The sequence below is a fragment of the Ovis aries genome, chromosome 2 (assembly GCF_016772045.2).
Source record: "Ovis aries strain OAR_USU_Benz2616 breed Rambouillet chromosome 2, ARS-UI_Ramb_v3.0, whole genome shotgun sequence".
Taxonomy (NCBI): domain Eukaryota; kingdom Metazoa; phylum Chordata; class Mammalia; order Artiodactyla; family Bovidae; genus Ovis; species Ovis aries.
Genome location: NC_056055.1, coordinates 117,146,967 through 117,173,238, shown reverse-complemented (window position 1 = coordinate 117,173,238; position 26,272 = coordinate 117,146,967). Strand labels below are relative to the sequence as shown.

The 26,272-nt window shown below is 50.4% G+C and overlaps 1 protein-coding gene across 1 annotated transcript in view; it reads left to right on the top strand.

Moving 5' to 3' along the window:
* The first annotated feature begins 451 nt into the window (after nucleotides 1-451).
* The window catches only part of LOC114113042 (keratin-associated protein 10-4-like), a 35,526-nt gene continuing 9,705 nt past the window's right edge, over nucleotides 452-26,272 (top strand). Inside the window, exons 1-3 of the mRNA XM_060408820.1 lie at nucleotides 452-526; nucleotides 10,879-10,936; nucleotides 14,545-25,870. Of these exons, the coding sequence (XP_060264803.1) occupies nucleotides 452-526; nucleotides 10,879-10,936; nucleotides 14,545-16,178 (1,767 nt within the window). The 3' untranslated portion in view covers nucleotides 16,179-25,870. The remainder of the gene's footprint in view (nucleotides 527-10,878; nucleotides 10,937-14,544; nucleotides 25,871-26,272) is intronic.

Below are 26,272 nucleotides of genomic sequence, written 5' to 3'. Positions count from 1 at the left end.
GGGCACAAGCTAAGACTTCTGTTAGGGGTAGTTGTAAGGATGGTGGTGGTAGAGGTGATGGCAGTGGTGGTAATTGTACTGGTGGTGGTGGTGGAGGTGGTGATGGTGGTTGAGGTGCTGGTGCTGGTGGAAGTGATGGTGGAGGTGCTGTGGAGGTGGAAGTGGTGGTCGTGGGGGAGGTGATGGTGGTGGTGGATGTGACGATTGTGGTGGTGGTGGAGGAGGTTGTGGTGGAGGTGGATGCCGTGGGGGAGGTTGTGGTGGTTGTGATGATTGTGGTGGTGGTGGAGGTGATGGCTGGGATGGTAGTTTTAGTGGCTGTGATGGTGGACGTGGTGGTTGTTGTGATGATTGTGGTGGTGGTGGAGGTGACGGCTGAGATGATAGTTTTAGTGGCTGTGATGGTGGAGGTGATGTGATGATTGTGGTGGTGGTGGAGGTGATGGTCGGGATGGTAGTTTTAGTGTCTGTGATGGTGGACGTGGTGGTCGTTGTGATGATTGTGGTGGTGGTGGAGGTGATGGTGGTAAAGCCCACAGTGCCTTCTTGCCTGGGGCCATCCCACAGGCCATCAGCTGTCTGGGTGTAATGCACTTATCACTGGACCTTGTCTGCTGTGGTCCAGCAGGGAAAAGGCTGCTGGAATCAGTGCCAGGCCTCTCTCTGCCTGGTCTGCTAGTGGTGCCAGAGGGCCTAGGGGAAAGGCGCCCTCCAAGCCGGTCCCGTAGGTGGAGGAGCGTGGCCGGGAGGGCAGACAGAGGAGGCTGGCACACTGGCGACACATCTGGAATTGTGGCTCTGGCTCAAGCCCTTGTTGTTCCTTTTTGTCTGCTTTCTCTTTAGGTCCTTTCCAGACTTGTTTTCTCTCAGTGTGGGCCCCGTAGGCTGGACTCTTGGCTTCTGTATTTACATACAGAAGGAGGCAGGTGTCCTAGCCATTTGTCCAGCCTGCTGCATCTTAGGAAGTAACCGGAGCCTTGGCCCCTCTCACAGAGTGAGCCTTTTGTGGGGTCAGTCATCCTTGGCAGGTGTGGGCAAATCCAGGAGGCATTACTTAGTCCGCTGACCCCTCACCTTGGTGTCTCTGCCTGCCCCGCACCAGGCCCTGCCTTGGGCCCTGGACTCCAAGCCCTGGCCTCAGCTGGCCTGGGTGGAAGGCTGTGTGCTTTTAGGACCAGAAAGGCCCATCAGTGGGCTCTCGAGTCAAAGTCTTAAAAATAAGGCCCAAGGCCAGGCTGTGGCCACCAGATTGCTGCCTCTTGACATTTTCTGTTTTCCTTTTCCACCAAGAACATCTCAACATGAACATGCCGTGTATCTGGGTTGCCTCTGGCCTCTGTGTTGAGGCCAGTTCTGCTGGGAGGGTTGGCCTCCTGGACCCCCTGGCCTTCTGGTGTGGAATGTGAGGCGGGGTCCAGGCGAGCCGAGGCAGCCTTGGTGAAGAGGCACTGCTCGTCCTGCATCAGCGGCCATCAGTTGTGCGGGGCCCTTCACACAAGTTATTTCTTGAGTCCTCATCACTCCTTACTACAGATAAAGGAACTAGAGTTAAGAACTAGCAGAATTTTCCAGAGACCCAGCAGGCACGTGGTGAAGCAGGCGTTGAACTCCACAGGTGGATCATGTCACGCTTGCCTCAGCCCGAGTGGAGGGCCCCCAGATGCGTGTCCTGTTGCAAGACTCAGCTTCTCTGACGTGTACTGGGCCTGGCCTGCACACGTGCATGTACCCAGATGTACACATACTGGCACTCACACTCACTCGGCCGTCTGTTCTCACGCATGCCCGTGGACTCCCCATCCTGACCCGCCTTCCAGGGCTGTGTTCTCCGGGCACCTGCGCTCACTCCCAGTTGCCACCTCTGCCTCAGGTGTTGCCTCAGAGCCCTTCCCCAGAGCCTGTTCCTTGCTCTGCCCCTTGGTGCCCGGCTTGGCTTTGTCAGGGAGTGGGGATTGGAAGCGCACGGATTAAGAGAGATTTTCCCCAATTCGAACTGTGTCCAAGCCATTGTCTGCAGATGCAGCCCTGTGGCCACCACATTTTCACAAAGTGTGCCAAGAAAAAGAGGTATCTTGCCAGAAGCTGCAGGGCAGAGGAATACCAGGGAGATTGTGCAACCTGGCAGGGCTGGCTTCTGCAGCCTCTGATGGGGGCTCCAGCCAGAGCAGCATCTGCAAGGGAGGAGCTGGCAGGTATGGCAGCCGGGGCTGGTGGGGCTGGTGGGCTGGTGGGACACAGCCTCCGTCCAGGGTGGGCAAGCCCACTTCTTAGGCCCCACAGTCCTGACTCAGCAGGGGGAGGTGCACCCTGAGGTGCCTCATTCCTTCTTTCCCTTCTTTCTTAAGACAATTGTTTCGCCTGTGACCAAGCAGGGTATTCATCAGCTGAAATGCCGGGCACTGTGGAAGGCTCCAGTGAAGGGCCACTCTGGCCTTGTTCCTCCGACACCATCTCCCTCCCTACCGGAACTGACATCACACATTTCTGTGTCTTCTCCCAGAGGTGTTCTTTGCATGTTTAATCAAACATTGTGTACATTTTTGTTTCTCCCAATTTTTGCAGAAAAGGCAGCCAGTCCACACACTGCCCTCTGTGTTGCTTTTATAGAGGAGCCTGCTGTGTGTCAGGACGTAATGTGGAGACTCCTTATTACTTTTGGAGTTCCATCCTTGTTCACAGAGTGGAGAAATCATGATGAACTGAAACAGGCTTGTCCCTAGTTTTCTAAACGCCTGTGTGCAGCTCCCACTGTGAGCCCAGCTGCCATGGTGGGTCCAGAAGGAGGCGGGAGCCCACAGGCCATTGGTGATATCATTTTGTGAAGAAGAGAGAATGCTGTGTGGGGAAGATCCCATGGTCACGTGGGCACAGGAAAGGTGGGGAGCAATGCTGGGGTAGGTGGGGGGTTGCTCTTACCCATTTTTGTTTTAAAAATGTTATTTATTTATTTTTGTTTACACTGAGTCTTTGTGGCTGCATGCAGACTTTCTCCGCTTGTGGTGAGGGCATGGGGGGCAGGCTGAGAGTGGGGGCTCCTCTTCGTTGTGCCGCCCGGGCTTCTCACTGCAGTGGCTTTTGCTGCAGAGCGCAGGCTCTAGGCGTGCAGGCCTCAGCAGCTGTGTTGCCTGGGCTCGGCAGCTGTGTTTCGTGCGCTTTGTAGTTGCTGCTCGCAGGCGGTAGATCACACGCTCAGTAGCTGTTGCCCTGCGGCTCAGTTGCTCTGTGGCATGTGGCATTTTCCTGGACCAGGGATTGAACCTGTGTCCCCTGTGTCAGTGGATGGACTCCTATCCACTGTGCAACTGGGGAAATCCTCTTATCCACTTTCTTAAGAGCAATGTTATCAATGGCACAGAAGTGTTTCCACAGGAGGTTTATAATTTTAACAAATTGCATTTACAAATGTAGTGGCCCACCCTCTTGACCGCTCTGTCCCTGTAGGCTGGGGGCTGTCCCTGCCCGGGCCCACATGCCCATGTCTGCGTGCTGGGCTTCTCGGCCAGGTCTCTTCACGCTCAGACATTCGCTCCAACACCTGCCCGTCTGCCATCAGTGTCAGCGCAGCTGACGGCCCTTTTCACCCTTTGTGTCCCTCATGAAAACAGCCATCCTGTAGCTCAGTTCTTGGGCTCTTGGTTTTCCTAAGCAGAGGAAAGGGAGGAAACCAAGATTTAATAAGCATCTAACTGCACCAGCATGAAGGAAAATAAGGACTGAATTACAGGGTGAAGTCAGTGGTAAATTAGTATCAGAAATCATGTCATAAAGTCTCATGCATTATTAAAAGTGGGCAGCAAATTTGAAACTGAATTTCTTGCTGGTCAAAGCAGATCAGATTAGAAAACACAGACCTGCGAGTATATGTATTCTTGATTTGTGACAAAGCTAGAAAGCAGTAGGAGAGGAAGGTTATTTAAATAAACAGTGCTGATCATTGAGTGTCTAAATGGAAAACAAACAAACAAGCAAAAAAAATCCTTGACTCCCATCTTGTATCATAAATACAAAAATCAACTCTATGTGGGTTTACATGTCGACGGGGAAGGCAAAATAATCCAGATATGTCAGTCAGGACTCAGCCAGAGAAGCAGAACCAGTAAGGGGTCATATACGTGTGGACTGTGTGGACTTAAAACACAGTTTATACAATTGTGGGACATAGCTGAACGGGGCTCATATCCAGCATATACAAAGAACTCTTACAAATCAGTAAGAAAACATGAACACCATAATAGGAAACTGGGAAAGGGACTTGAATAGTTTCTTTGTACAAGAGTTAATCGTTATGGCCAGTAAGCACATGAAAATGTATTCAGCCTCTTTAAGTCAGATAAATGCAGGTTAAAACCACAATGAAATGCCTCTGGTAGTTTTAAAATCTGCCCGCAAATTCTTGAATACTCCTCTTATCAATAGGTAGAACTTAATTCCTCTGCCCTTGAGTGTAGGCTGGACCTAAGTGACTCACTTAAAAGAAATACATTACTATGTTTAAAATGGATACCTAGATGGCTCGGTGGTAAAGAATCCACCTGCCGGTGCAGGAGACACGGGTTTGATCCCTGGGTTGGAAGATCCCCTGGAGTGGGAAATGGCAACCCGTTCCTGGGTTCTTGCTCAACCCACTCCTGTTCTTGCCTGGACAATCCCATGGACAGAGGAGCCTGGTAGGCTACAGTCCGTGGGGTCACAAACAGCTGGACACGGCTGAGCACAGCACAGCAACAACAACATGTATGAAAGAGATAACTAATGAGAACCTGCTGTGCAGCACAGGGGACTCTAGTCAGTGCTCTGTGGTGGCCTACAAGGGAAGGAAATCCAAAAAAAGGGATATACGTATAGGTGCAGCTGATTCACTTTGCTATATAGCAGAAACTAACAACACAATATTGTAAAGCAATTATATGCCAATAGCAGTTAATTAAAAAATTCATTTATTTAAATTTTATTGAAGTATAGTTGATTTACAATGTTGTTTTCATTTCTGCGGCGCAGCCAAGGGATTCAGTTATACGCATGTGTATTGTTGTTCATATTCTTATCTATTATGGCGACTCACTTTTAATGATAGGATATGGCGAAGTAATGGCATATTGCCTTCCACACCACGTCATGAAAGACACTGTAGCCTCTCTCTGGCCCCCTCTCCCAGATCTCTTGCTGGGGAAGCCTGATGCCATGTCCTGAGGACCATCAGGCAGCACTGAGGTGAAGGTGGTGGGGAACCAAGTCCTCCTGCTCTGACACGAATGGACGTCTTAGATGCGGGTCCTCCAGCCCAGTCAAGCCTTTGATGACCACAGCCCTGGCTGATGTTCTGACTGCAGCCTCCTGAGAGACTCTAAACGAGAGCTACCTACATGAGCCACTCCTGACACCCTGACTCAGAGAAACCTTGAGGTCATAAATGCTCACTGTTTTAATGTACTTTGTTATGTGGCTGTAGCTAACTAATATAGCACCTTCACTCACCAGAATAGTTAACACTGAAAAGGCTGATAATACCAAGTCCTGGTGAGAACGTGGAGTAACTGGAACTCACACTGCTGATGGGAGTGTGAATGGGCGCAACTATTTTGGAAAATACTTTGGAATTATTTCTATTATTTTCACATAATTGAAGGCCACCGTTTTCAATGGCTTAGCAATTCCATTTATAGGAATATATCCAACAAAAATGTATATATATATGCACATCAGGCTGCATGTCCAGAACATTCCTGACAGCACTCTTTGTAATAGACCCCAGTGGGAAAAGGATCCAATAGTCAATTCATAGTTCATTCTCACAGTGGAATACTAAAGCTATCAAAAAACATGCATTACGGATGCATGCAGTAACATGAATAGAACTCATAAGCTTAACTTTGGGCGAAAGTAGCCTGACACAAAAGTACAAATTGTATCAGTTCAGTTCAGTTCAGTTGCTCAGTCGTGTCTGACTCTTTGTGACCCCATGAATCGCAGCACGCCAGGTCTCCCTATCCATCACCAACTCCTGGAGTTCACTCAGACTCACGTCCATCGAGTCAGTGATGCCATCCAGCCATCTCATCCTCTGTCATCCCCTTCTCCTCCTGCCCCCAATCCCTCCCAGCATCAGGGTCTTTTCCAATGAGTCAACTCTTCTCATGAGGTAGCCAAAGTATTGGAGTTTCAGCTTCAACATCATTCCTTCCAAGGAACACTCAGGGCTGATCTCCTTTAGGATGGACTGGTTGGACCTTCTTGCAGTCCAAGGGACCCTCAAGAGTCTTCTCTAACACCACAGTTCAAAAGCATCAGCTCTTTGGTGCTCAGCTTTCTTCATAGTCCAACTCTCACATCCATACATGACCACTGGAAAAACCATAGTCTTGACTAGACAGACCTTTGTTGGCAAAGTAATGTCTCTGCTTTTGAATATGCTATCTAGGTTGGTCATAACTTTCCTTCCAACAAATTGTATAGTTCCACTTAAATGAAGTTATCTTTGGTGAGGCGAGGGCCTCAGAGACTTCTGGGGAGTTGGCAATGCATTCTTTCCTTCTCTGGGTGGTTGTTACATGGGTGTTTACCTCACTGTCTGCACTTTTTTTCTGTGCCTTTTTTTGTGTGAATGCATACTTTAATAAAGATTGAAAACCCTCAACAAATCAACAGCATAACAACAACAGAATCCTAGTCTCCTGGGCCTGTCTTAACAGCCCTTAGCAGACAATGCTGATGGGCCAAACCACACAGCCAGGCCTGCAGCTCTCTGAAGGATGTGATCACCAGGAGCCCAAGGAATGTGTATTCTCTGGGCAATCCTCCATCAATAATGCTCCTTTGACTGAAGCTGGAGAGCAGAGGGTTTGAGGTCTGTCCCGACATGCCGCCCATCAGCGTGGCTGACCTGTGTTGTGATGATGGAATGGACATCAGCTCAAGGAGACAGGGAGCCTCACTTGTTCTCATCTGAATCCACATGACTTATCTCCTGTGACAGAAGCTGCCCAGGGTGTCCCTGGTGACAGGCCACATGTTTCCAGGTTGTAGGCAGGGGCCTGAAAGCCTGCCATCATTGAGCATGGCTGTGGGGGATTGGAGCCAGGTAGGCTGCAGTCCATGGGGTCACTAAAAGTCGGACCTGACTGAGTGACTTCACTTTCACTTTTCACTTTCATGCATTGGAGAAGGCAATGGCAACTCACTCCAGTGTTCTTGCCTGGAGAATCCCAGGGATGGGGAGCCTGGTGGGCTGCCGTTTATGGGGTCATACAGAGTCAGACATGACTGAAGTGACTTAGCAGCAGCAGCAGCAGTGGGGAATTTAGGCTGGACCTCTCCAAAGCTAGAGTTACCACCTGCCTCAGAGAGACCTCTCAGCACGTGTAAACACACACACACACACAGACACCTCATATCATGTGCTTAGCAGAATAACCAGCCTTCTTCAGGATGCGAGCATGGAAGGGGCTGAGGTGACTGTCAGTCATGACTCCCGTCGCCTCCCTGTCCTGTTCATGGAAGCCATGCAGGCTGCCCTGGCCCAGGGGAGGCCACTGCGGTACCATACAGGCATCTGACCGCGTGGGCTGGCCAAGGGCCTGCAGAAGCAGGGGCGGTGGCTCACGAGACAACCTGAGGAGGCTGTTCTGTGGCCTCTGCTCCTCAAGAGAGCTAGCAAAACCCAGGGTACATGGGCCGGAGCCTGGGACTTTGTCCCTTCTCGGGAGCTGGGGGCACCTGAGACTTTGTCCCTTCTCGGGAGTTGTGGGGCACCTGAGACTTTGTCCCTTCTCGGGAGTTGGGGGCACCTGAGACTTTGTCCCATCTCAGGAGTTGTGGGGCACCTGAGACTTTGTCCCTTCTCAGGAGCTGGGGGGCACCTCTGGTCCTAGAGACAGCTCTCTCAGGCCATCCCTGGTCCCAGTGGCCCACGCGGTCACAGCCAGGCCTCATCCCCTGGTACGTTCCAAGAGAAAGAAGACTGCCCTCCCTGCAGGGTAACAACACAGAGAGCAGACAGGGGAGCCCCACTGAATATCAGAGAAGAGGCATTTACTTTTGTTCACAAGAAAAAGAGAAAATCTACCTCAAATTGGCTTAAATGATAAGGATTGTTTAAAAAAACTGAGACGCATTTCACATACCATAAAATTCACCATCTTAAAGTACACAATTCAGAGGTTTTTTGAATATTCACAAAAGTGCAATTCTCACTGCTAAGTGCAGAAATTTTCATTACCCCCAAAAGAAACCTTGTCTCGATTAGCAGTCAGTCCTCTCTGACTCCTTTCTTCCTCCAGACCCTGGCAAGCAGGAACTTACCTTCTGTTTCTTTGGATTTGCCCCTTCTGGGAGGACTTCTGTGTCTGGCTTCATTCACTAAGCATCAGACTTTCAAGGCTCATACATGTCATAGCGTGTCTCAGTACTTCCTTCCTTTTCATTGCTGAATAGTACTCCACTGCAGATACGCCACATTATGCTCATTCATCCATCGCTGGTGGACATTTGGGGTATTTCCACTTTTCAGCTATTATGAATAACGCTGCTGTGAGCATTTTTCTACAACTGATTGTGTAGACAAATTCTCATTTCTCTATTCACATGTGCATACTCGGAGTGGAATTTCTGGGTCAAATGGTGACCCTGTGTTTAGCTTTTTGAGGAACTGTCAGACTGTTTTTTAGAGTGGCTGAACTATTTTACGTTTCCATCAGCAGTTCATGCAGGTTACAATTTCATCACCTCCTCACCAATACTTGTTGTTTTCTGTCTGTTTGATTGAAGTCATCCTTGTTGGCGTGGAGTGGTATTTCACGGTGATTTGGGTTTGCCTAGTGATGCTGGGCATCGTCATGTACACTTACTGGCCATTTGTATATCTTCTTCAGATAAATATCTATTTAAATCATTTACTAATTTTAAAATTCATTAAAAAAATGTTCTGAATATAAACTCTTGCCTGTTATACGAACTAAAATATTTTCCCTATTTTGTGGGTTTTCTTTTTACACTCTTGATAGTGCCCTTTGATATACAGAAGCTTTAACTTTGATGAAATCCAATTAAGCTATTTCTAATCTTGGTCACATGCTTTGGGTGTCATACCTAAGAAAATCTTGCCTAAGATCATGAAGATTTACTCCTGTTTACTTCTAAGATTTTCATAATTTTAACCCTAACATTTAGGACTTTGACCCACTTCAAGTAAATGTTTGTATGTTGTGTGAGGTGAGTGTCCATATTGGACCTTCCCAATGGTTCAGCGGTAAAGAATCTGCTTGCAGTGCAGAAGCCATGGGTTTGATCCCTGGGTTGGGAAGATCTCCTGGAGGAGGGCGTGGCAACCTACTCCAGTATTCCTGCCTGGAGAATCCCATGGACAGGAGAGACTGGTGGGCTACAGTCCAAAGGGTGGCAAAGAGTTGGACATGGCTGAAGCAACGTAGCGTGCATGTGCGCCAGGGTCCATATTAATTCATTTTCCATGTGGATATTCTGTTGTTCAAGCACCATTTGTGGAACTGTCTTGGCAACCTTGTTGAAACTCCGTTGATCATATTTGTGTGAGTTTATTTCTGAAATCTCAATTCTGTTATATTGATCTATCTCTCTCTATAGAGCCTTATGCCCATACCATACAGTCCTGATTACTGTAGCTTTGTGGTAAGTTTTGAAATTGGAAATTGTGTTTACCCAAATTTGTCCTTTTTTTCAGGATTGCTTTGGATATTCTAAGTCCCTTGCATTTCCATATGAATTTTAGAATCAACTTGTCCATTTCTGTGAAAGAAGATAGTTGGAATTTTGGTAAGGATTGTATTGAATTCTGTAGCGCAATTTGGGGATATTAAGTCTTCCAGTCTATGAATGCCAAATATCTCTCTATTTGCCTAGCTCTAATTTTTCAACAATGTTTTGTAATTCTCAGTGTACAATTCTTACATTTTTGTTAAATTAATTCCTAAGTATTTTATTTTTGCTGCTATTGTCAATAGAATTGTTTTCTTATTTTCCTTTTTGGGTTATTTGTTGTTAGTATATAGAAATACAACTAATTTAGGTATATTTACCTTGTATCCTGCAAATTTCCTCAATTAGCTCAAAGAGCTTTTTTTGTTCATTTGTTTTAGCATGTATTCCTTAGGGTATGTACAAGATCATGTGATTTTTAAGTAGCTAGTTTTGCTTCTTCCTTTCCAATTTGGATACCTTGCATTTCATTTTCTTGCTTAGTTGCCTGGCCTAGAACCTTCAGAACACTATTGATTGGAAGGGCTTCCTCTTGAAAGAAACTTTTCTGGAAGCCCTGTCCAAGAACTTCTACCAATGTACCATTGGACAGAATTGGTCACATGGTCTCCTCTGGTGCAAGGGAGGCTGGGAAATGTAAATTTTCTTTTGGGCACATTGCTGTACAAAATCACATTTCTGTTTCTAAGAGAAATAGAGGAAGGAATGGATATTTTTGCGGGCACCCAGGGGTCCCTGCCCCATTGTCTCCTATGAGTAAAATTCAAGACCTCTGTCTTCATTTCTCTGTGATTCTCCTCTGTACTCAATTCTACGGCTAGTCTCCTCTCAGACTGATTTCCGTCACAGTAGCAGATGTCTGTTTCAATTCCAGGCCCCACTCCTGCACAGTTACATGATCTAGAACCAGAGTAAGCCCCGTGTCTTAGAATTCCTGCCCATGTGCTACTCCTTCTAATCAGATGAACTTGGGCCACCTGCTCATACCTGAACTGAGCACGGGGGCCCAGTGGGTGAAACGTGCTGTTGGGATCAGCCTAGGTTACAGACGTTACCTCCTGGAGCTGCGGGCAGGCTAAGATGCAGGTCCTGCTATGTTCATTCTGCTGCGCTGCCCAGTGGGCCCTCACCTCCGCCTCCACCATTCAGGGGTCTGGCCATCCCTCTGACAGCCGAGCCATCCTGCAGCTCGGCAACGATGGGGAAGGTTCACTGCGAATGAGGCCAGCCTCGATGGTTTGCCATGTACCTCAAGTATTTACTTGATGGAAATGGAAAGGAATGCAATGGAAATCCCATTCTATTTTCCCCTTCTTCAGCTTTTTCAAGGTGCATTAGTGTTGTTTCTGGTTGTGTGTCTGAAGCTAACAGGTTATCTTGATCTGCAGATCTTGGTGGCTGAGGGCTGTGGGGTCAGGTAGGCCTGGGGTGAATCCTGGCCCCACGATACCAGCTGGCGACTTTGGGCACATTTTTTTTACTTTGTTTTCAAACTTACATATATTTATTATATATATCTGAAGCTGGGAGAGACTGAAGGCAAAAGGAGAAGGAGGCGGCAGAGGGTGAGATGGTTAGACAGTATCACTGACTCAGTGGACATGAATTTGAGCAAATGAGAGAGTGGAGGACAGGGAGCCTGGCATGCTGTAGTCCATGGGGTGACAAAGAGTGGGACACCACTTAGCGACTGAACAACAGCAAATGTAGGGTGAGTCCTGCTTATCTTGTGGGGATTGGGAAAATTAAATGGGATGGTTTGTGAAAAAGGCACTTGACACATTTTAAAGTCAGTAGGTGGGGAAATGATGACAAAGATGTAGTGACGCTATGGCCAACATGCGCTGTTTGTTCACCCATGCTTAGCCCTGAGCACTGCTAATTCCTCCTGTTCAATGATCTGATTCCTCATTTCCCCACTGCTGACTGTGCTTCTGCAAATGAAAATCTGATTTTTAATTACAGGTCACTAAAACCAAACCACCTTCACAGGGCTTGGGCTGAAAGGGCATTTACTGACATTCACCTGGGCACCCAAGCTGGGGGGAGGGGAGGATGGCAGGGGAGAGGGATCTGGAGTGGGGGATCTTCCATCCTAGAAGCGGGATGGGGAATTTTCTGGGCAGAGCATGTGAATGAAACAGGGACCAGTTCATCTGGCCCCTTGGGACCCAGGAACCCTGGCAGTTTGGAGTTTCTAGCCGGATGATCTAAAGGAACTTTTGCTCTGTGGCCATTGTTTCCTGCATAGGGTTTCACCCTCAGTGTTTTCTGTGCTCTGGGGGCCCTAAGGCCCTGCCTCCCAGTCCCAAGGCTGGTTCAAAGTGCCCTGGGGTATGAACCAGCCTTGGGACTGGGAGGCAGGGCTCTTTCATGTCCTGGGGCTTCCCTCATAGCTCAGTTGGTAAAGAATCTGCCTGCAGTGCAGGACATCCCAGTTCGATTCCTGGGTCGGGAAGATCCCCTGGAGAAGGGAAAGGCTACCCACTCCAATATTCTGGCCTGGAGAATTCCATGGACTGTATAGTCCATGGGGTCGAGAGTTGGACATGACTAAGTGACTTTCACTTTCACCTTCATGGCCTGGCATCTGGTCCTTCGACCCTTACTGACCAGTGCACTGGCTGAAGCCTCCCCTGGGCCTGTATCCTGTCTGTATCCTGTGGCCCTTCCACCCCCAAGTTTTCCCTGTCCGTCCCCCACCAGGGAGGGCAGGACAGCCTTATTCTTCTTGGGGTTCTTAGTTCCTTGAGCAGAGCTGGGCTGGTGGGGGAGCTGGGTAAAAGCATGGTGAGCTGACCAGGTCAGGGCGGTCATGGGCCCGGGCTTCAGCCGGGCAGCTCTCACTTCTCCTGGTTGGTCTCAGGCTTAGTGCCTAAGCTCATGTCTAGCCTATCTGGCTTAGTTTGTTGCCTTCCAGAGAGATCTTCTCTGTTGAAATCATTCTTCAACGTACCAGCCTCCTGCTGCTCCATTTGAGGGGTCCTGTGGAGGACAGTGGCTCAGAGCAGACCAGGGCGGTTGGGCCAACAGGCTGGGCACAGCAGATTCTGGAGGTACCAGGCCCCCTGACAATTGAGCCCAGGCTCTCCAGCTGGGCTCTCCAGCCCCTGGCCAAGGGCCTGCTCCTCCTGCCTTTCCAGACCTGAGGTCACTTCCCCCTCAGTCCTCCCGCTGCACCTTCTCTGACCCTCTAGTGAAGTCCCCCTTGCTTGAGTCTCCACCAGGCACTCCCCTTGCAGGCTTGCATGTCAGGGAACCAGCTCCCCAATTTCCTGTGTTCTGAATGTGTCCAGGGCTGTCCTTTGCACATCTTTTGGTCAGGGTGATGTAGAGCAGTAGTTCTCAAACTTTTTGATCCCAGGATCCTTTTACACTCTTAAAAATTGTTGAAGACCCTAAAGAGCTCCTGTTTATTGTGTTTTTCCAGGACTGTGCTGTAATGGAGCTGTCTCTGACCAGCTGGCTGGTGGTTGTAATTTCTTTTCCTAACTCTGTTCAATGACATTACTTTGGTGGCTTAAAATGGGCCATGGTGAGAATATTTACAATATGTAAATGGCAAATGCTACATATCAGGGCTTTATTGTTTGGATACCTGGTTGTTTACCACTTATCAGCAACGCAGTTATATCTACCTGCATCCACCATCTCATAATTCAAAATTGGGGAATTTGTAAAACATAGAAATACACAATATACATGTCACTAGGTATCAGAGTGGGGATGTTTTACATGTCATCTGGCTCTGAAAAACTCCTGGGTGTGTTTGTGAGAGAATGACAGTGAAAAAGGCAAATAATGTCTCAGTATTATTATGAAAATAATTTGACATTTCAGCTCCCCTGGAAAGTTTAGCCCAGGGGTTCCTAGAGAGCATCATAAATTTTATAGTATCATGAATATCTGGTCTCTTGTATGAATTGAATATTTGTGTTTCTCCAAATTCATACCCTTCAGTGTGATGCTGTTAGGAGATGGAGTTGTTGGGAGGTGATTAGGGAATAAGGGTGGAGCCCTCACAAGCAGGATTAGTGCCCTTATAAAAAGATGCAAGAGAAAGACGACACCACCCTTCCCATCCCACTCAGCAATGTGAGGACACAGTGACGAGATAGCTATCAATAACAGGAACTGGAGCTGCCCAAGAGGAGAGCCCTGGGAGAGAAAGAGGGTCCTTCCTGGAACTTAGAGGGCCCTGCATGTGGAAGATGGGCCTTCCAGGCCTTGGCTGAGCAGGCTGACACCATGCTCTGGCCTGGGCTTTGCTGAACAGGGAGAGGACTGATGAAGGACCAGCCCCTGGAGTTTGCGCATCTTGTGAGTCACGGTGCCCCACCAGACACGGTGGCTTTGAGCCCAGCTGTGAACTCCCGCCAGGAGTGCTGGGCTCTGTGTGGGAGGCTGCAGGAACAGTTGGGGCACAAGTGGGTAGGGGCCTGTAGGACCACTCCCGTGAGAAGTACCCACACATCCCAGCAAGGCACCTTGTCTGGGTGCCTCCTCAGAAGGGGAGGTGACACCGTGCCAGGAAGGCCCTTTCCCTCAGCTCTAATCTTCCCAGCAGCCTGGGTCAGGGACGCATGGCTAGCAGGATGAGTTTTAATGAGACCAGATACATGGACACTTTTTTTTTCAGATTGGATTTTTTGGTGCTAGAATGTGCCCAAAGGAAGGTTTGACACATATCTGAAAGTAGTGATTGGAGGGGAAATGAATTCTAGCTGTACTAAAACCACTGACATCAGACTCATAGGTCAGCTTAGTGCAAGAACTTACCCACCTACACGTTCAAGCACAGATAAAGAATGTAAGGAGGGTCTCTAGTACAGGTGGGGGTGCTAGAGAGAAGGCTGTTGTCCAATCAGCCATCTCCTCTCCGCTGTCCCCCGTCTGCTGTCCCCTGTCTGCTGTCACCCGTCTGCTGTGTCCTGTCTGCTGTGTCCCGTCTGCTGTCCTCCCTCTGCTGTCCCCCGTCTGCTGTCCCCCATCTGCTGTCCCCCATCTGCTGTCCCCCGTCTACTGTGTCCCGTCTGCTGTCCCCCGTCTGCTCTGTCCCATCTACTGTCCCCCATCTGCTCTGTCCCATCTACTGTCCCCCGTCTGCTGTGTCCCGTCTGCTGTCCCCCGTCTGCTGTCCCCCGTCTGCTGTGTCCCGTCTGCTGTGTCCCGTCTGCTGTCCCCCATCTGCTGTGTCCCGTCTGCTGTGTCCTGTCTGCTGTCCCCCATCTGCTGTGTCCCGTCTGCTGTCCCCCGTCTGCTGTCCCCCGTCTGCTGTGTCCCGTCTGCTGTGTCCCGTCTGCTGTCCCCCGTCTGCTGTGTCCCATCTGCTCTGTCCCATCTACTGTCCCCCGTCTGCTGTGTCCCGTCTGCTGTCCACCATCTGCTGTGTCCCATCTGCTGTGTCTCGTCTGCTGTCCCCTATCTGCTGTATCCCGTCTGCTGTCCCCCGTCTGCTGTGTCCCGTCTGCTGTGTCCCATCTGCTGTGTCCCGTCTGCTGTCCCCCATCTGCTGTATCCCGTCTGCTGTCCTCCCTCTGCTGTCCCCCGTCTGCTGTCCCCCATCTGCTGTCCCCCATCTGCTGTCCCCCGTCTACTGTGTCCCGTCTGCTGTCCCCCGTCTGCTGTCCCCCGTCTGCTGTGTCCCGTCTGCTGTGTCCCGTCTGCTGTCCCCCATCTGCTGTGTCCCGTCTGCTGTGTCCTGTCTGCTGTCCCCCATCTGCTGTGTCCCGTCTGCTGTCCCCCGTCTGCTGTCCCCCGTCTGCTGTGTCCCGTCTGCTGTGTCCCGTCTGCTGTCCCCCGTCTGCTGTGTCCCGTCTGCTGTGTCCCGTCTGCTGTCCCCCGTCTGCTGTGTCCCATCTGCTCTGTCCCATCTACTGTCCCCCGTCTGCTGTGTCCCGTCTGCTGTCCACCATCTGCTGTGTCCCATCTGCTGTGTCTCGTCTGCTGTCCCCCATCTGCTGTATCCCGTCTGCTGTCCCCCGTCTGCTGTGTCCCGTCTGCTGTGTCCCATCTGCTGTGTCCCGTCTGCTGTCCCCCATCTGCTGTATCCCGTCTGCTGTCCCCCGTCTGCTCTGTCCCATCTACTGTCCCCCGTCTGCTGTGTCTCGTCTGCTGTCCCCCATCTGCTGTATCCCGTCTGCTGTCCCCCGTCTGCTGTGTCCCGTCTGCTGTGTCCCATCTGCTGTGTCTCGTCTGCTGTCCCCCATCTGCTGTATCCCGTCTGCTGTCCCCCGTCTGCTCTGTCCCATCTACTGTCCCCCGTCTGCTGTGTCCCGTCTGCTGTCCACCATCTGCTGTATCCCGTCTGCTGTGCCCCATCTGCTGTGTCCCGTCTGCTATCCCCCGTCTGCTGTGTCCTCTCTGCTGTACCTGCCTGCCATCCCTTCTACTGCTGTGAGCCCACACCTGCTTGCTGGACGTTGTCCAACCTGGTCTCAGGGACATAAACTTTTCTTCAACGTGGGCTCCTCTAAGAATGCCCCCAGCGTCAGGAAGGACATTCTGCATGAGCTGAGTTCGAAGGTCTTGAGGGAAAGCAGTTTGCCAGGTGTCAGGGGCAGGCCTGTGACTAGGGTGCCCCCCTTCCCGCTTATGTCTGCGCCTTGGCCCCTCCTGGACATTTCTGTGTGGATGGGGTCACGGAAGACTGCATTATAGGGGTGGCAGGGCCAGCATTCATCCTTGGAGGTGGCCCACTGGGCACTCAGGCAGCTTGGGGGTCAGCGTGGGAAATCCTGAACTCAGTGGGGGTGGGGGGTGGGCACGAATTCCACCCTGTCTCTGGGAGGACTGGTAATTGGGCTTATTTTCCAGGCCCCATTCCCTGCTCTTGGAGTCCCAGGAGGCCTGGGGAGCAGGCAGAGGCCTGAGACAGAGGTACATTTTTGGAATTCCAAGCATGTCTACTCCTTTCCAGGCCCCTCTCAGCCTGGAAGTGGAGAGCTGTGCAAGCCTTAGCTCGGGCTCCTGGTTAGTCCCACCCCCAGGGTCGGGGGAAGGGGGAGCGGCCATTCCACACTGTTGCCTAATGGAACCTGCCCAGCCAGGCCTTCCCAGGCCATCCAGCAGCTTCTGCTCAGGTGCAGGCTAGTTCACCCGGGACCTGGCCCCAGGGCATGGGGTACTAGAAAAAGGCCATGGAAAATGTTATCACGTTTCAGGCACCAAAATACCATTGTTTTAAAAAGAGGTTTACATGGGATGTCACACTGAGATATTTAATGTAAACATTTTTTAAAAGTGCAATTTTATCTTATTTTTATATTTTGGTTATGATTACTCTTATACAAAGATGATGTGTATATGTGTGTGTGTGTGTGATGTCACTGATATCTGGATATCTGGCTCTCTGATAAGATCACAGAAAGGGTCACTTTTGAAAGAAAACACTGCCAGCTCACCAGTTCCCTTGGGCATCTTGCTGGCTAGGTGCTGGATATTGTCTGGGGCCCCTACTTATTGCTTTGGAGAAGGGGGTTCTCTTTCTTCAGATGCTTCCCTGTCCACGCTGCTGATCCCTCTTTACCAGAGTTTGCTGTGTAAGTACAGCAGCTTTTCTCTTGACTTTACCACATCCTGCCTTTTTCTTGGGCTCCCCAGGTGGCTTAGTGGGTAGAGAACCCGCCTGCCAATGCAGGAGATGTGAGAGGGGCAGCTTTGATCCTTGGGCTGGGAAGATCCCCTGGGAGAGGGCATGGCAACCCACTCCAGTATTCTTGCTTGGAGAATCCCCGTGGACAGAGGAGCCTGGTGGGCTACAGTCCATGGGGTCACAAAGAGTCTGACATGACTGAGCCACTGAGACACACACACATGCATTTTTTCTCGCAAGATGAGCCACTTTCATCTGCAAAGTCTCTGTAGGGTGTGTGCATGACTGAGACACGGGGGTTAAGACTGAAGGCACCTGCACTCCGTCAGAAGGCATTCTCTTGTAGGGACTTCCCCGGCCGTCCAGTGGTTAAGTCTCTGCACTCCCAAGGTAGAGGGTGCAGGTTTGATTCCTGGTTGGAGAATGAACATCCCGCATGCTACATGGCATGGCCTAAAAAAATAAAAATATAAAAGGGTCTTGTGCAAGAGTTTCCCTGAAATTGATCTTGGCTTCCTCAACCACCTATGGGGAAGTGGGGGCTGAAGACTTGGATGAAGAGGGCTGGGGACCTACAGGATTCCATGATCTCCATCCTCTGTGCCTGGCAAGGCTAGTGCCTGGGCTTGAATGCTGCTCCCAAGCCCTCCTCCTTCTCCTCCCTCAGGTCAGCCAGGGAGTGGAGTCTCCCTGGCCCAGCCCCAGCTTCATGAGGCTGCTCTCCAGCTCAGCCATTCCTGATAGCACCCTTGTGTGGGAACTCTGACGTCCCCCTCCCTACCAGAGGATCTGGGAATGGCTGACTGTGACTGAAATCGACCTTGCATTCCTGGCCAGGGACACATCTTCAAGGGAGCTGTTCCGAGTTCTGCACAGTGGCAGGTCTGCTGTCTGGCCCTCCACTGGGCTCCAGACTCTGCCTGTGTGAGCCTGCCCAACTTGTCCTGGGGTTCCCAGACTCTGGGTGGTGGCTCACCATACTCTTGTCTTAGACTCAGCCTGGTACCTGTGGGATACCAGATGGCCACTCTTATCTGGCCTTGTCCATGAGTTCTTCCTGCCAGCTTTGGCCTGGGGGTGGTAGATTGGGGGTCTCTCAGGTTCACCCCATCCACTGGGAAGGGACGTTTGGGAACTGTATTGGTTATCTATCACTGGACAACAAGTCACCCCAAGATTAAGTAGTTTAAGAATAACAATAATCTGTCTTCTTCATAAATTTTCAATTTGGGGTGCTCGTGGCACAAGCTGAGGGGTCTTGTCCAAGATGGTATACATGCATGGCACGTAGGTGCTGGCTATGAGCTGGGAGCTTGGCTTGGACTGTGGAACTGAGGTCTTGCTGCCTCTCCACAGGCTGCTTGGGCTTCTTTAAAGCAGGGCGGCTTGTTTCCAAAAGTGAGTGTTTCTAGAAAACAGGGTAGAAGCCTTAAAAGTCACACGCTATCACCTCTGCCACTTGATATGGATTGAAATTCTCAAGGCTTCACCCAGGTGCCAGGAGAGAGGACATTGACTCCACCTCATGGCAGGCGAACAGCAAGGTCTAGAAGAGCACGTGGGGTGGGAGATGCTGCTGTAGGAAGCTGTGACCTGCCGCAGGGATGAGAGTGTGGTGGACAGCCTCTCAGATGGCCCCATGGATTCCTTCCTCCTGGGATCTGTGCCTTTGTGGAATCTCCTCTTGGATGTGGGTTGAATTTTTTGGCTCACTTCTTTAAGTTTGCAAAAAAATCTTAATTTACTTATTTTTGGCTGTGCTGAGTCTTCATTGCTGCTTGCCAATTTTCAATAGTTGCACGAGCTTAGTTGCCCTGTGCCATGTGGAATCTTCCTGGACCAGGGACTGAACCCATGTCCCCTGCTTTAGCAGGTGGATTCTTTACTGCTGGACCACCGGGGACGTCTTCTCGACTCACTTCTAACGAACAAGACACAGCAGAAGTGCTGGGATGTTACTTCTGAGATCAGATTACAAAAGGCTCATCTTGGGTGCTTTCTCTTGCTCTCTGCTGGGTCGTTCATCCTGGGGATATGGGCTGTCATGTCATGAAGCAGTTCCATGGAGAAGCCCCTGTGGCAAGGGACTGGGTGTGTCAAAAAACTGCGTGAGAGAGCTTGAAAACAGAGCCCCCCAGTCAAGCCCTCAGATGAGATGGCAGCCCCAGCTGAGAGCCTGACTGTGGGTACATGAGAGACCCCTTCATCAGAAGCTAAGGCAAGTTCAGATTGTGGCCCATAGAAACTGTGGGATAAGAAATGTATTCTGATTTAAGATACTGGTTTTTGTGTCATCTGTTACACAGCAGTAGATAACACAAATTATGCCTGTCCCATGGCTCCAAATAAACCATGGGTCAGATTGACAACAGCTTAAAATTGTTTGAAAAGTGAAGGAAGAACAATATTTTGGTGACAAGATTTCTGCATCAGGAAGGAGGTGTTTTTGCCAAGCTCCTGGCTCTCCACCAACTCCCTGGTTCATATGATCCTCCCAACATCTGCTGGGCACCATCCCTTGGCTGTGCAGTGCCGGGAACGAACCCACATTTCTCCAGGGCCGGTAGTGAGACAGACGGATGAGCATCCTGTGTGGATCAGGCAAGGTTGAGGGAGAATCCTGCCCAGGGAAAGTCCCTGGAAGGAAAGTGGGGTTGTCTTGGTGGGCCTGCAAGGAGGTACAGATGTACATGGAGGTTGGGAGAGGACAGTCAGTCTTGGGGAGGGTAAAAGACTCCCCACTCACTGCTTGGCTGAGGCAGGTGGCTGAGATTTTCCCCGCAGCTACTTTGCCTTAGCAGAGGAGCAGCTGGTGAGAGCTGGAGGCACATTTTCTGGTGTGCAGTAGAGGTGATGATTTTGGAGAGTTTTGGCGGCCAGACCTGGGTACTGTGTCAGAGGCAGTCATGAGTGAGACAGGATGCAGGAGGTGCCAGGGCTATAGCTCCTGTTCATGGGCCAGAGGATGCGCTGCCTGCTGTGGGGGCACTGTGGGAGGAAGGCCATTCCTGGAATTCCTCCCTGTCAGGGGAAGCCCAGACCCCAGGCTTGGCTAGGAGGTCCTGACTCCCAACCCTGTGCCAGCCTCTCCCCGGCCTCCAACACTCACTGAGTGTCAGTCACCATGAAACTCCTGCAGTTCTTGGAGCAATCAGGGGCTCTTTGCGGATGCTTCTCCATTCCTTGGGGAGTCCCTTTCCCACTTATTACTGTGCCCTGTCCAAGTGACTCCTCCTTTCTGAGGCAGAGGGGATGTCACCCCACTCCTCCCTGCCTGGCAGCATCTCCACCTCCTCCTGCATCGCTGAATCCTCCCTCCAAACCCCCAGCACCTCAGCTGGTGCTGAGATGCCATGGCCGAGGCCTCCTCAGCCCTCTTCCCTGCATCCAGCTGTCTTACCTCTGCTCTGCAGACCCCCTGACCTGAGGGCTGACCACTGACTCGTTTTGAGGCCCTTCTTTGCATGAACACAATGTTCTGGAAATGGAAGCTGGCCAGAACTGAGATAGGCCTCTGGGTCCCCTGACTCCCTCCCCACCAGACCTGGAAGACAAACTCCTCTCTACCCTTGACATGTTTACTTTGTACCTTCCCTTCTGTGGTTTGGACCTTGAACCAGTGTCTGCATACTTCCGTATCTGAGTCACACCTATCTTGCTGACAGAGACTCCAAATTTTGTCCATCACCAAAGTTCACAGGAAATGGCAACCACTCCAGTATTCTTGCCTGGAAAATTCCATGGACAGAAGAGCCTGGCGGGCAACAGTCCATGAGGTTGCAAAAGAGTCAGACATGATGGGGCATGCACGCACGGCAAAGTTCACATGCCTGGAATGTCCCAAAGGGACGTTAACTCATGTTTGGAAAGATTCTAGGGGCCACTTGTGGAAGGTGCTACGTGTAGGAGATATTCTTTTAAAAACTGATTATAGACCCCCCTCCTGAGACCTTGTAATTAGGCAATTGTTGATGAACTTGAGTAGCTGCAACTTTAATATCCAACTAGACTGTGATTAAGTCGGGTCTTCTGAAATCGTAGGCTCACAGCTTAGCAGTGGAGGAGAGGCGAATTCTACTCATTATAGGAATGTACTTGGATTCTAGGAACTTTGCCAATTATTTTTTCTGTAATTCAAATGTGGTTTTAATCTCCCTCCTTGCAATTTCCTCTTAGGTGAATGGAAATGTCTTCCTGTCTCTTTATACTTCTCTGGTTTTTAATTGATCACAAATCCTGTAGCTGAAGCCACATGTGGGGGTTCAGTTTGAACAGTCTTGGTTCAGCCTGTGTCCCAGAAGTAGACTCAGAGAGAACAAGTGTGGGGAACTCCTATGGGAGGATGGGTGGTGCGGTGAGGGGAGGAGGGCCCAGGCATCTAACCTGGGGCTGGCAGGACCTTGGCTTGATGCCCCAGCCCCAGTTCCTCTTCCTGGGCACATTAGGACTATACCTTTCAGCCTCTCTGGCAGTAAAGCTGGGGTCATATGACTATGGTTTGGTCAATAGCACTTGGGCTGAAGCCAGGGGCATGCCAACCTTCAGGCCTGAAGAACCACATCCTGTGTGGTTCTCCACACTTTCCTGGATTGACCGGCTGCTTGCAGGGAGTCCTGGGGAGGACCCCAAAGACCCCCCCAAAGACAGTGCCCTCCCCAAATGGCTGGATCTGGCCACAGAGAAGAGCATCTGCACTAGGTTTGAATGAATAAGAAATAAGGTGGTTTTTTTTTTGTATTAAGCAAGACTTTCTGGTTATTATAGCAGTCAGCTGTAATAACCCTGACTCATACATGGAGACTTCCTTTTTCCACCTGCAAAATGGATAGAATGGTACTTTCTCCAAACCGTCTTATAGGGCTGTTGAAAAGGCAGACAATGGATGAGAAAATCCTCAAAGGAGCAATTGCTTTGAACTCTCAGAATTTGCATATACATGTTATACTTTATGTTCAAAATGGTGCTTCATGTATGGTTCACAGACTGGTCAGACAACGATCTGAGACTTGAGGTTGGCGCTGGGGAGAGAAGAGGCCTGGGCAGCTGAAGCCCTAGGGTGTGTGGAGATAGAAGTGATGGCCGCATGTCCCTTGGGGTGGGAGGCCAGGGCTCTTCCACTCCCCTGCTGTCTTTATCCATGAACCGTGGTGTTAGCTGCTGATCATCTGTGAACCATGGCATCAGCTGCTTGGGGAGGTCTGGCTCTCCCTTCTCCAGAAAGGCCTAGAAGGCGGGTGGTCAGTGTTCACAGAAGAGGGCAGGAGCCCCTGGGTGGGCTGAGTCTAGTCTTGAAGCCAACAGCTGTGTTTCTGGTTGGAGGGCTGTGTGGTAACTTTGTTGGGGAGAACGTGAAAAAAGCCTGATAACCAAGCCTGTCTCTTCTCTCTCCTTTCCCTGTGCTACTGCCTGGAGGATCCAGGTGAGTGGTGAGGGCTGGTCCGGAATCCAGCACCCTCCTCAGCCAGGTGCCCAGATCCCCTGCAAGGTAACCTTCCCTGCTCCTGGTCGTCACTGCATCCCCCCTTTGCTCCTGTTTGGTGCTGGCTGTGCTCCCTTCCCTGGGCCCCTGGGTAGCACACACTCATTGTCAGGGCACAGGGAGGGGGGTCCCGTGGCCAGGGCTCCACTTCTGTCTCCCCCACTGTAAGCATCTGGGATCACTGCCCACTGGGCTCTGGAAATAGGGGTTCATGTTTGGTTCTTGGATTGCCTGATGGCTTTGGCTTCCTGGAGCCCCCGTTTCCTCACTTCCTGGATTAATGATATCATTTCACAGAGTTTGAAACTGAGGCCGATGGTGTGGGGCCCTCCTGGGTACAAATGCTTTCTATGTACCCTGTTTCTTGTTTGTGGGAAAAAGGCTTCAACCTCCTAGACCTTTCCTGAGTACCAATCAGCTCAGTTCAGTTCAGCGGCTCAGTCATATCCATCTCTTTGTGACCCCATGAATCGCAGCACGCCAGGCCTCCCTGTCCATCACCAACTCCTGCAGTTCACTCAGATTCACATCCATCGAGTCGGTGATGCCATCCAGCCATCTCATCCTCTGTCGTCCCCTTCTCCTCCTGCCCCCAATCCCTCCCAGCATCAGAGTCTTTTCCAATGAGTCAACTCTTCACATGAGGTGGCCAAAGTACTGGAGCTTTAGCTTCAGCATCATTCCTTCCAAAGAAATCCCAGGGCTGATCTCCTTCAGAATGGACTGGTTGGATCTCCTTGTAGTCCAAGGGACTCTCAAGAGTCTTCTCCAACACCACAGTTCAAAAGCATCAATTCTTCAGCACTCAGCCTTCTTTATAGTCTAACTTTCACACCCATACATGACCGCTGGAAAAACCATAGCCTTGACTAGATGGACCTTTGTTGGCAAAGTAATGTCTCTGCTTTTGAATATGCTATCTAGGTTGGTCATAACTTTCCTTCCAAGGAGTAAGTGTCTTTTAATTTCATGGCTGCAGTCATCATCTGCAGTGATTTTGGAGCCCCCCAAAATAAAGTCTGCCACTGTTTCCACTGTTTCCCCATCTATTTCCCATGAAGTGATAGGACCAGATGCCATGATCTTCGTTTTCTGAATGTTGAGCTTTAAGCTAACTTTTTCACTCTCCTCTTTCACTTTCATTAAGAGGCTTTTTAGTTCCTCCTCAATAGTCAGGTTCAAAGAGTTGCTAATCGGGGAAAGGAGGGGATGCAGAAATGAAAGAGGAACAGCCAAGAAACCACAGTGCAGCCTTGGAGTAGAGTCTTGGTTCCCCCTCAAGAGACATTCATACCAATATCTTTGAGTTCTTTTGCAGGAACTAAGACTCCTAACCAGGTGGAAGATGGAACTGTATGCCGAGACCCCAGATTTCAGCCAGAAATCTCAATTTACCGTGACAGATTCGTGGAAGCACCACCCTATCATCTTACCACCAACCGATCAGAAGAAAAGTCACATACCCTGCAGCCCTCACCCCAAATGTTGCCTCTAAAACCTTCTCCATGAAACCATCGGGAATTGAGCACAAGCCCCCTGTACTCCTTGCTTGGCCCTGCAACGACCCTTTCTTTGCTTCAAACCCCCACATTTCAGTTTATTTGGCCCTACTGTGCATGGGGCTCACAGACTTCGCATTTGGTGACAGGATCACAGGACTCTTTGGTGAGGCCACATGTGAAAAGTGCTGGTACAGGAGCAACACGACAAGTACAATAGCAGCTAACACTGGGGAGAGCCATCTGTCCTACGTGTGTGCTTTTTATATCCTCTGTGCCCACCACCTCTGGCCCCACTCCAGACCGGGAATGAGCCCCTGAGAGGTGCAGTAGACAGGGACCCAGAGGCGCACAGCGGCAGTCACTGAGCTGGTGTTGGTCACCCCTCCTCGCTGACTGCTGTTGCTCACAGTCAGCGCTGTATAGGCTATGGTTGACGCACTAGGGACTCACGCAGGCCTGGGCCCCCCATCTGTGCCCCTAATCTTTGCACCCACCCAGGAGACCAGGAGTTCCATCCCCCCATGGTGGGACTGAGGTGGGTGCCTTCAGGACTAACGGCTCTTCTGTGGACTGGACATGAGGGGTGGGAGATGGGCCTGGGTCTGGGAGCCCAAGGGCTTTTCTGAGAATGAAGAGATGAATTGGAGGTTATTCTGAAGCCTCTGAGCATCTCTTACCTCCTCATAGATTCTCAAGAATGAAGTTGTCCATCCTGCTGAGAAAGGGCATGGGCAGGAGGAAGAGGCATGGGGTGGTAGGAGGCTGGGACTTCCCTTGGCTACCAGAAAGGGAGTGACTGCTCACATTTGCAAGGATGTTACAATGAGGAGGAGGAGCAGAGCTGTGGACACAGGGCATCCATTCCTGGTTCTGATTGCCCAGTAATATATGCCCATGTACCCTGCTTGGGCTAATCAAACACCATAGACTGGGTGTCTTAAACGACAGATGTTTATTTTCTAACAGTTCTGGAGTAGCAAAGTCTGAGCTCAGGGTGCCAGCACAGTGGGGTTCTGGGAGGTGTGTCTCCCTGGCCTGCAGATGGTGGCCTTCTTACTATGTACTCACATAGCAGGAGAGAGCAGAAGACGGGGGGAGAAGAAGGGAACGAGGGAGAAGAAGAGGGAGAGAGGGAAGCGCTCTTGGATGTCTCTTCTTATAAGGGCACTAATCCTGTCAGACCAAGGCACCATCCTAATGACCTCATTTGACCTAAATTACCTCCTTATAAGCCCTATGCACAAACACAGCCAAATACATATGAAACTTCAACATGTGAAGTTTGGGAGAAACCAATTTAGTCCATAGCAAATGGTAACATTTTCATTAAAATAGGAATTAAAAGTGTTACAGATAATTTCTAGACACTGTGGTGGTGCCATGCCTGTGATCACTACATTGAGGTAAGGATCTGGGATCTGATTCCGGATCCATCGTAAACCACCGCCTGTTTCTGACCCACTGCTAGAGACCCTTCGTGTGCCCAGGACGCATCACTAACCCACCGCAGAGCACTTTCCACCTGAACTGACAGGCAGCCTTGGAATCCTCAACACTGTGCTTCAGGTAGCTCTGATTACCCAGCTGCCTGTGGCCTCTGACTTAAAAACAACGTATTTCTCTTGTGTTAGAGAATGAGGTTTTCAAGGCAGAGCAGGGGCTAGTACTCTTCTTGGAGTGGGGGAGGCCCTGCAGAGGCTCTGGTGAACGATAACCTGGGGCGGAGTGGGTGGATGCAGTCAGGTTTCTTACCTTTCCCATGGCGAAGATGATTCTTGCCTTGTTGCACCAGATTGTGGGCAGAATCTAAGGTGGCAATGAAGCAGCAAATGCTCGTCGTGGTAGCTGCTTCAAGCAAAGACTCAGGTGGGGCTTGATCCTGGTTTGCGGCAGGATGAAATGTGAATATTGAGAGCAAATGCATGGGCACTGACCGCGAGACAGATGCTGCCTAAGCTCTTTTCTCCT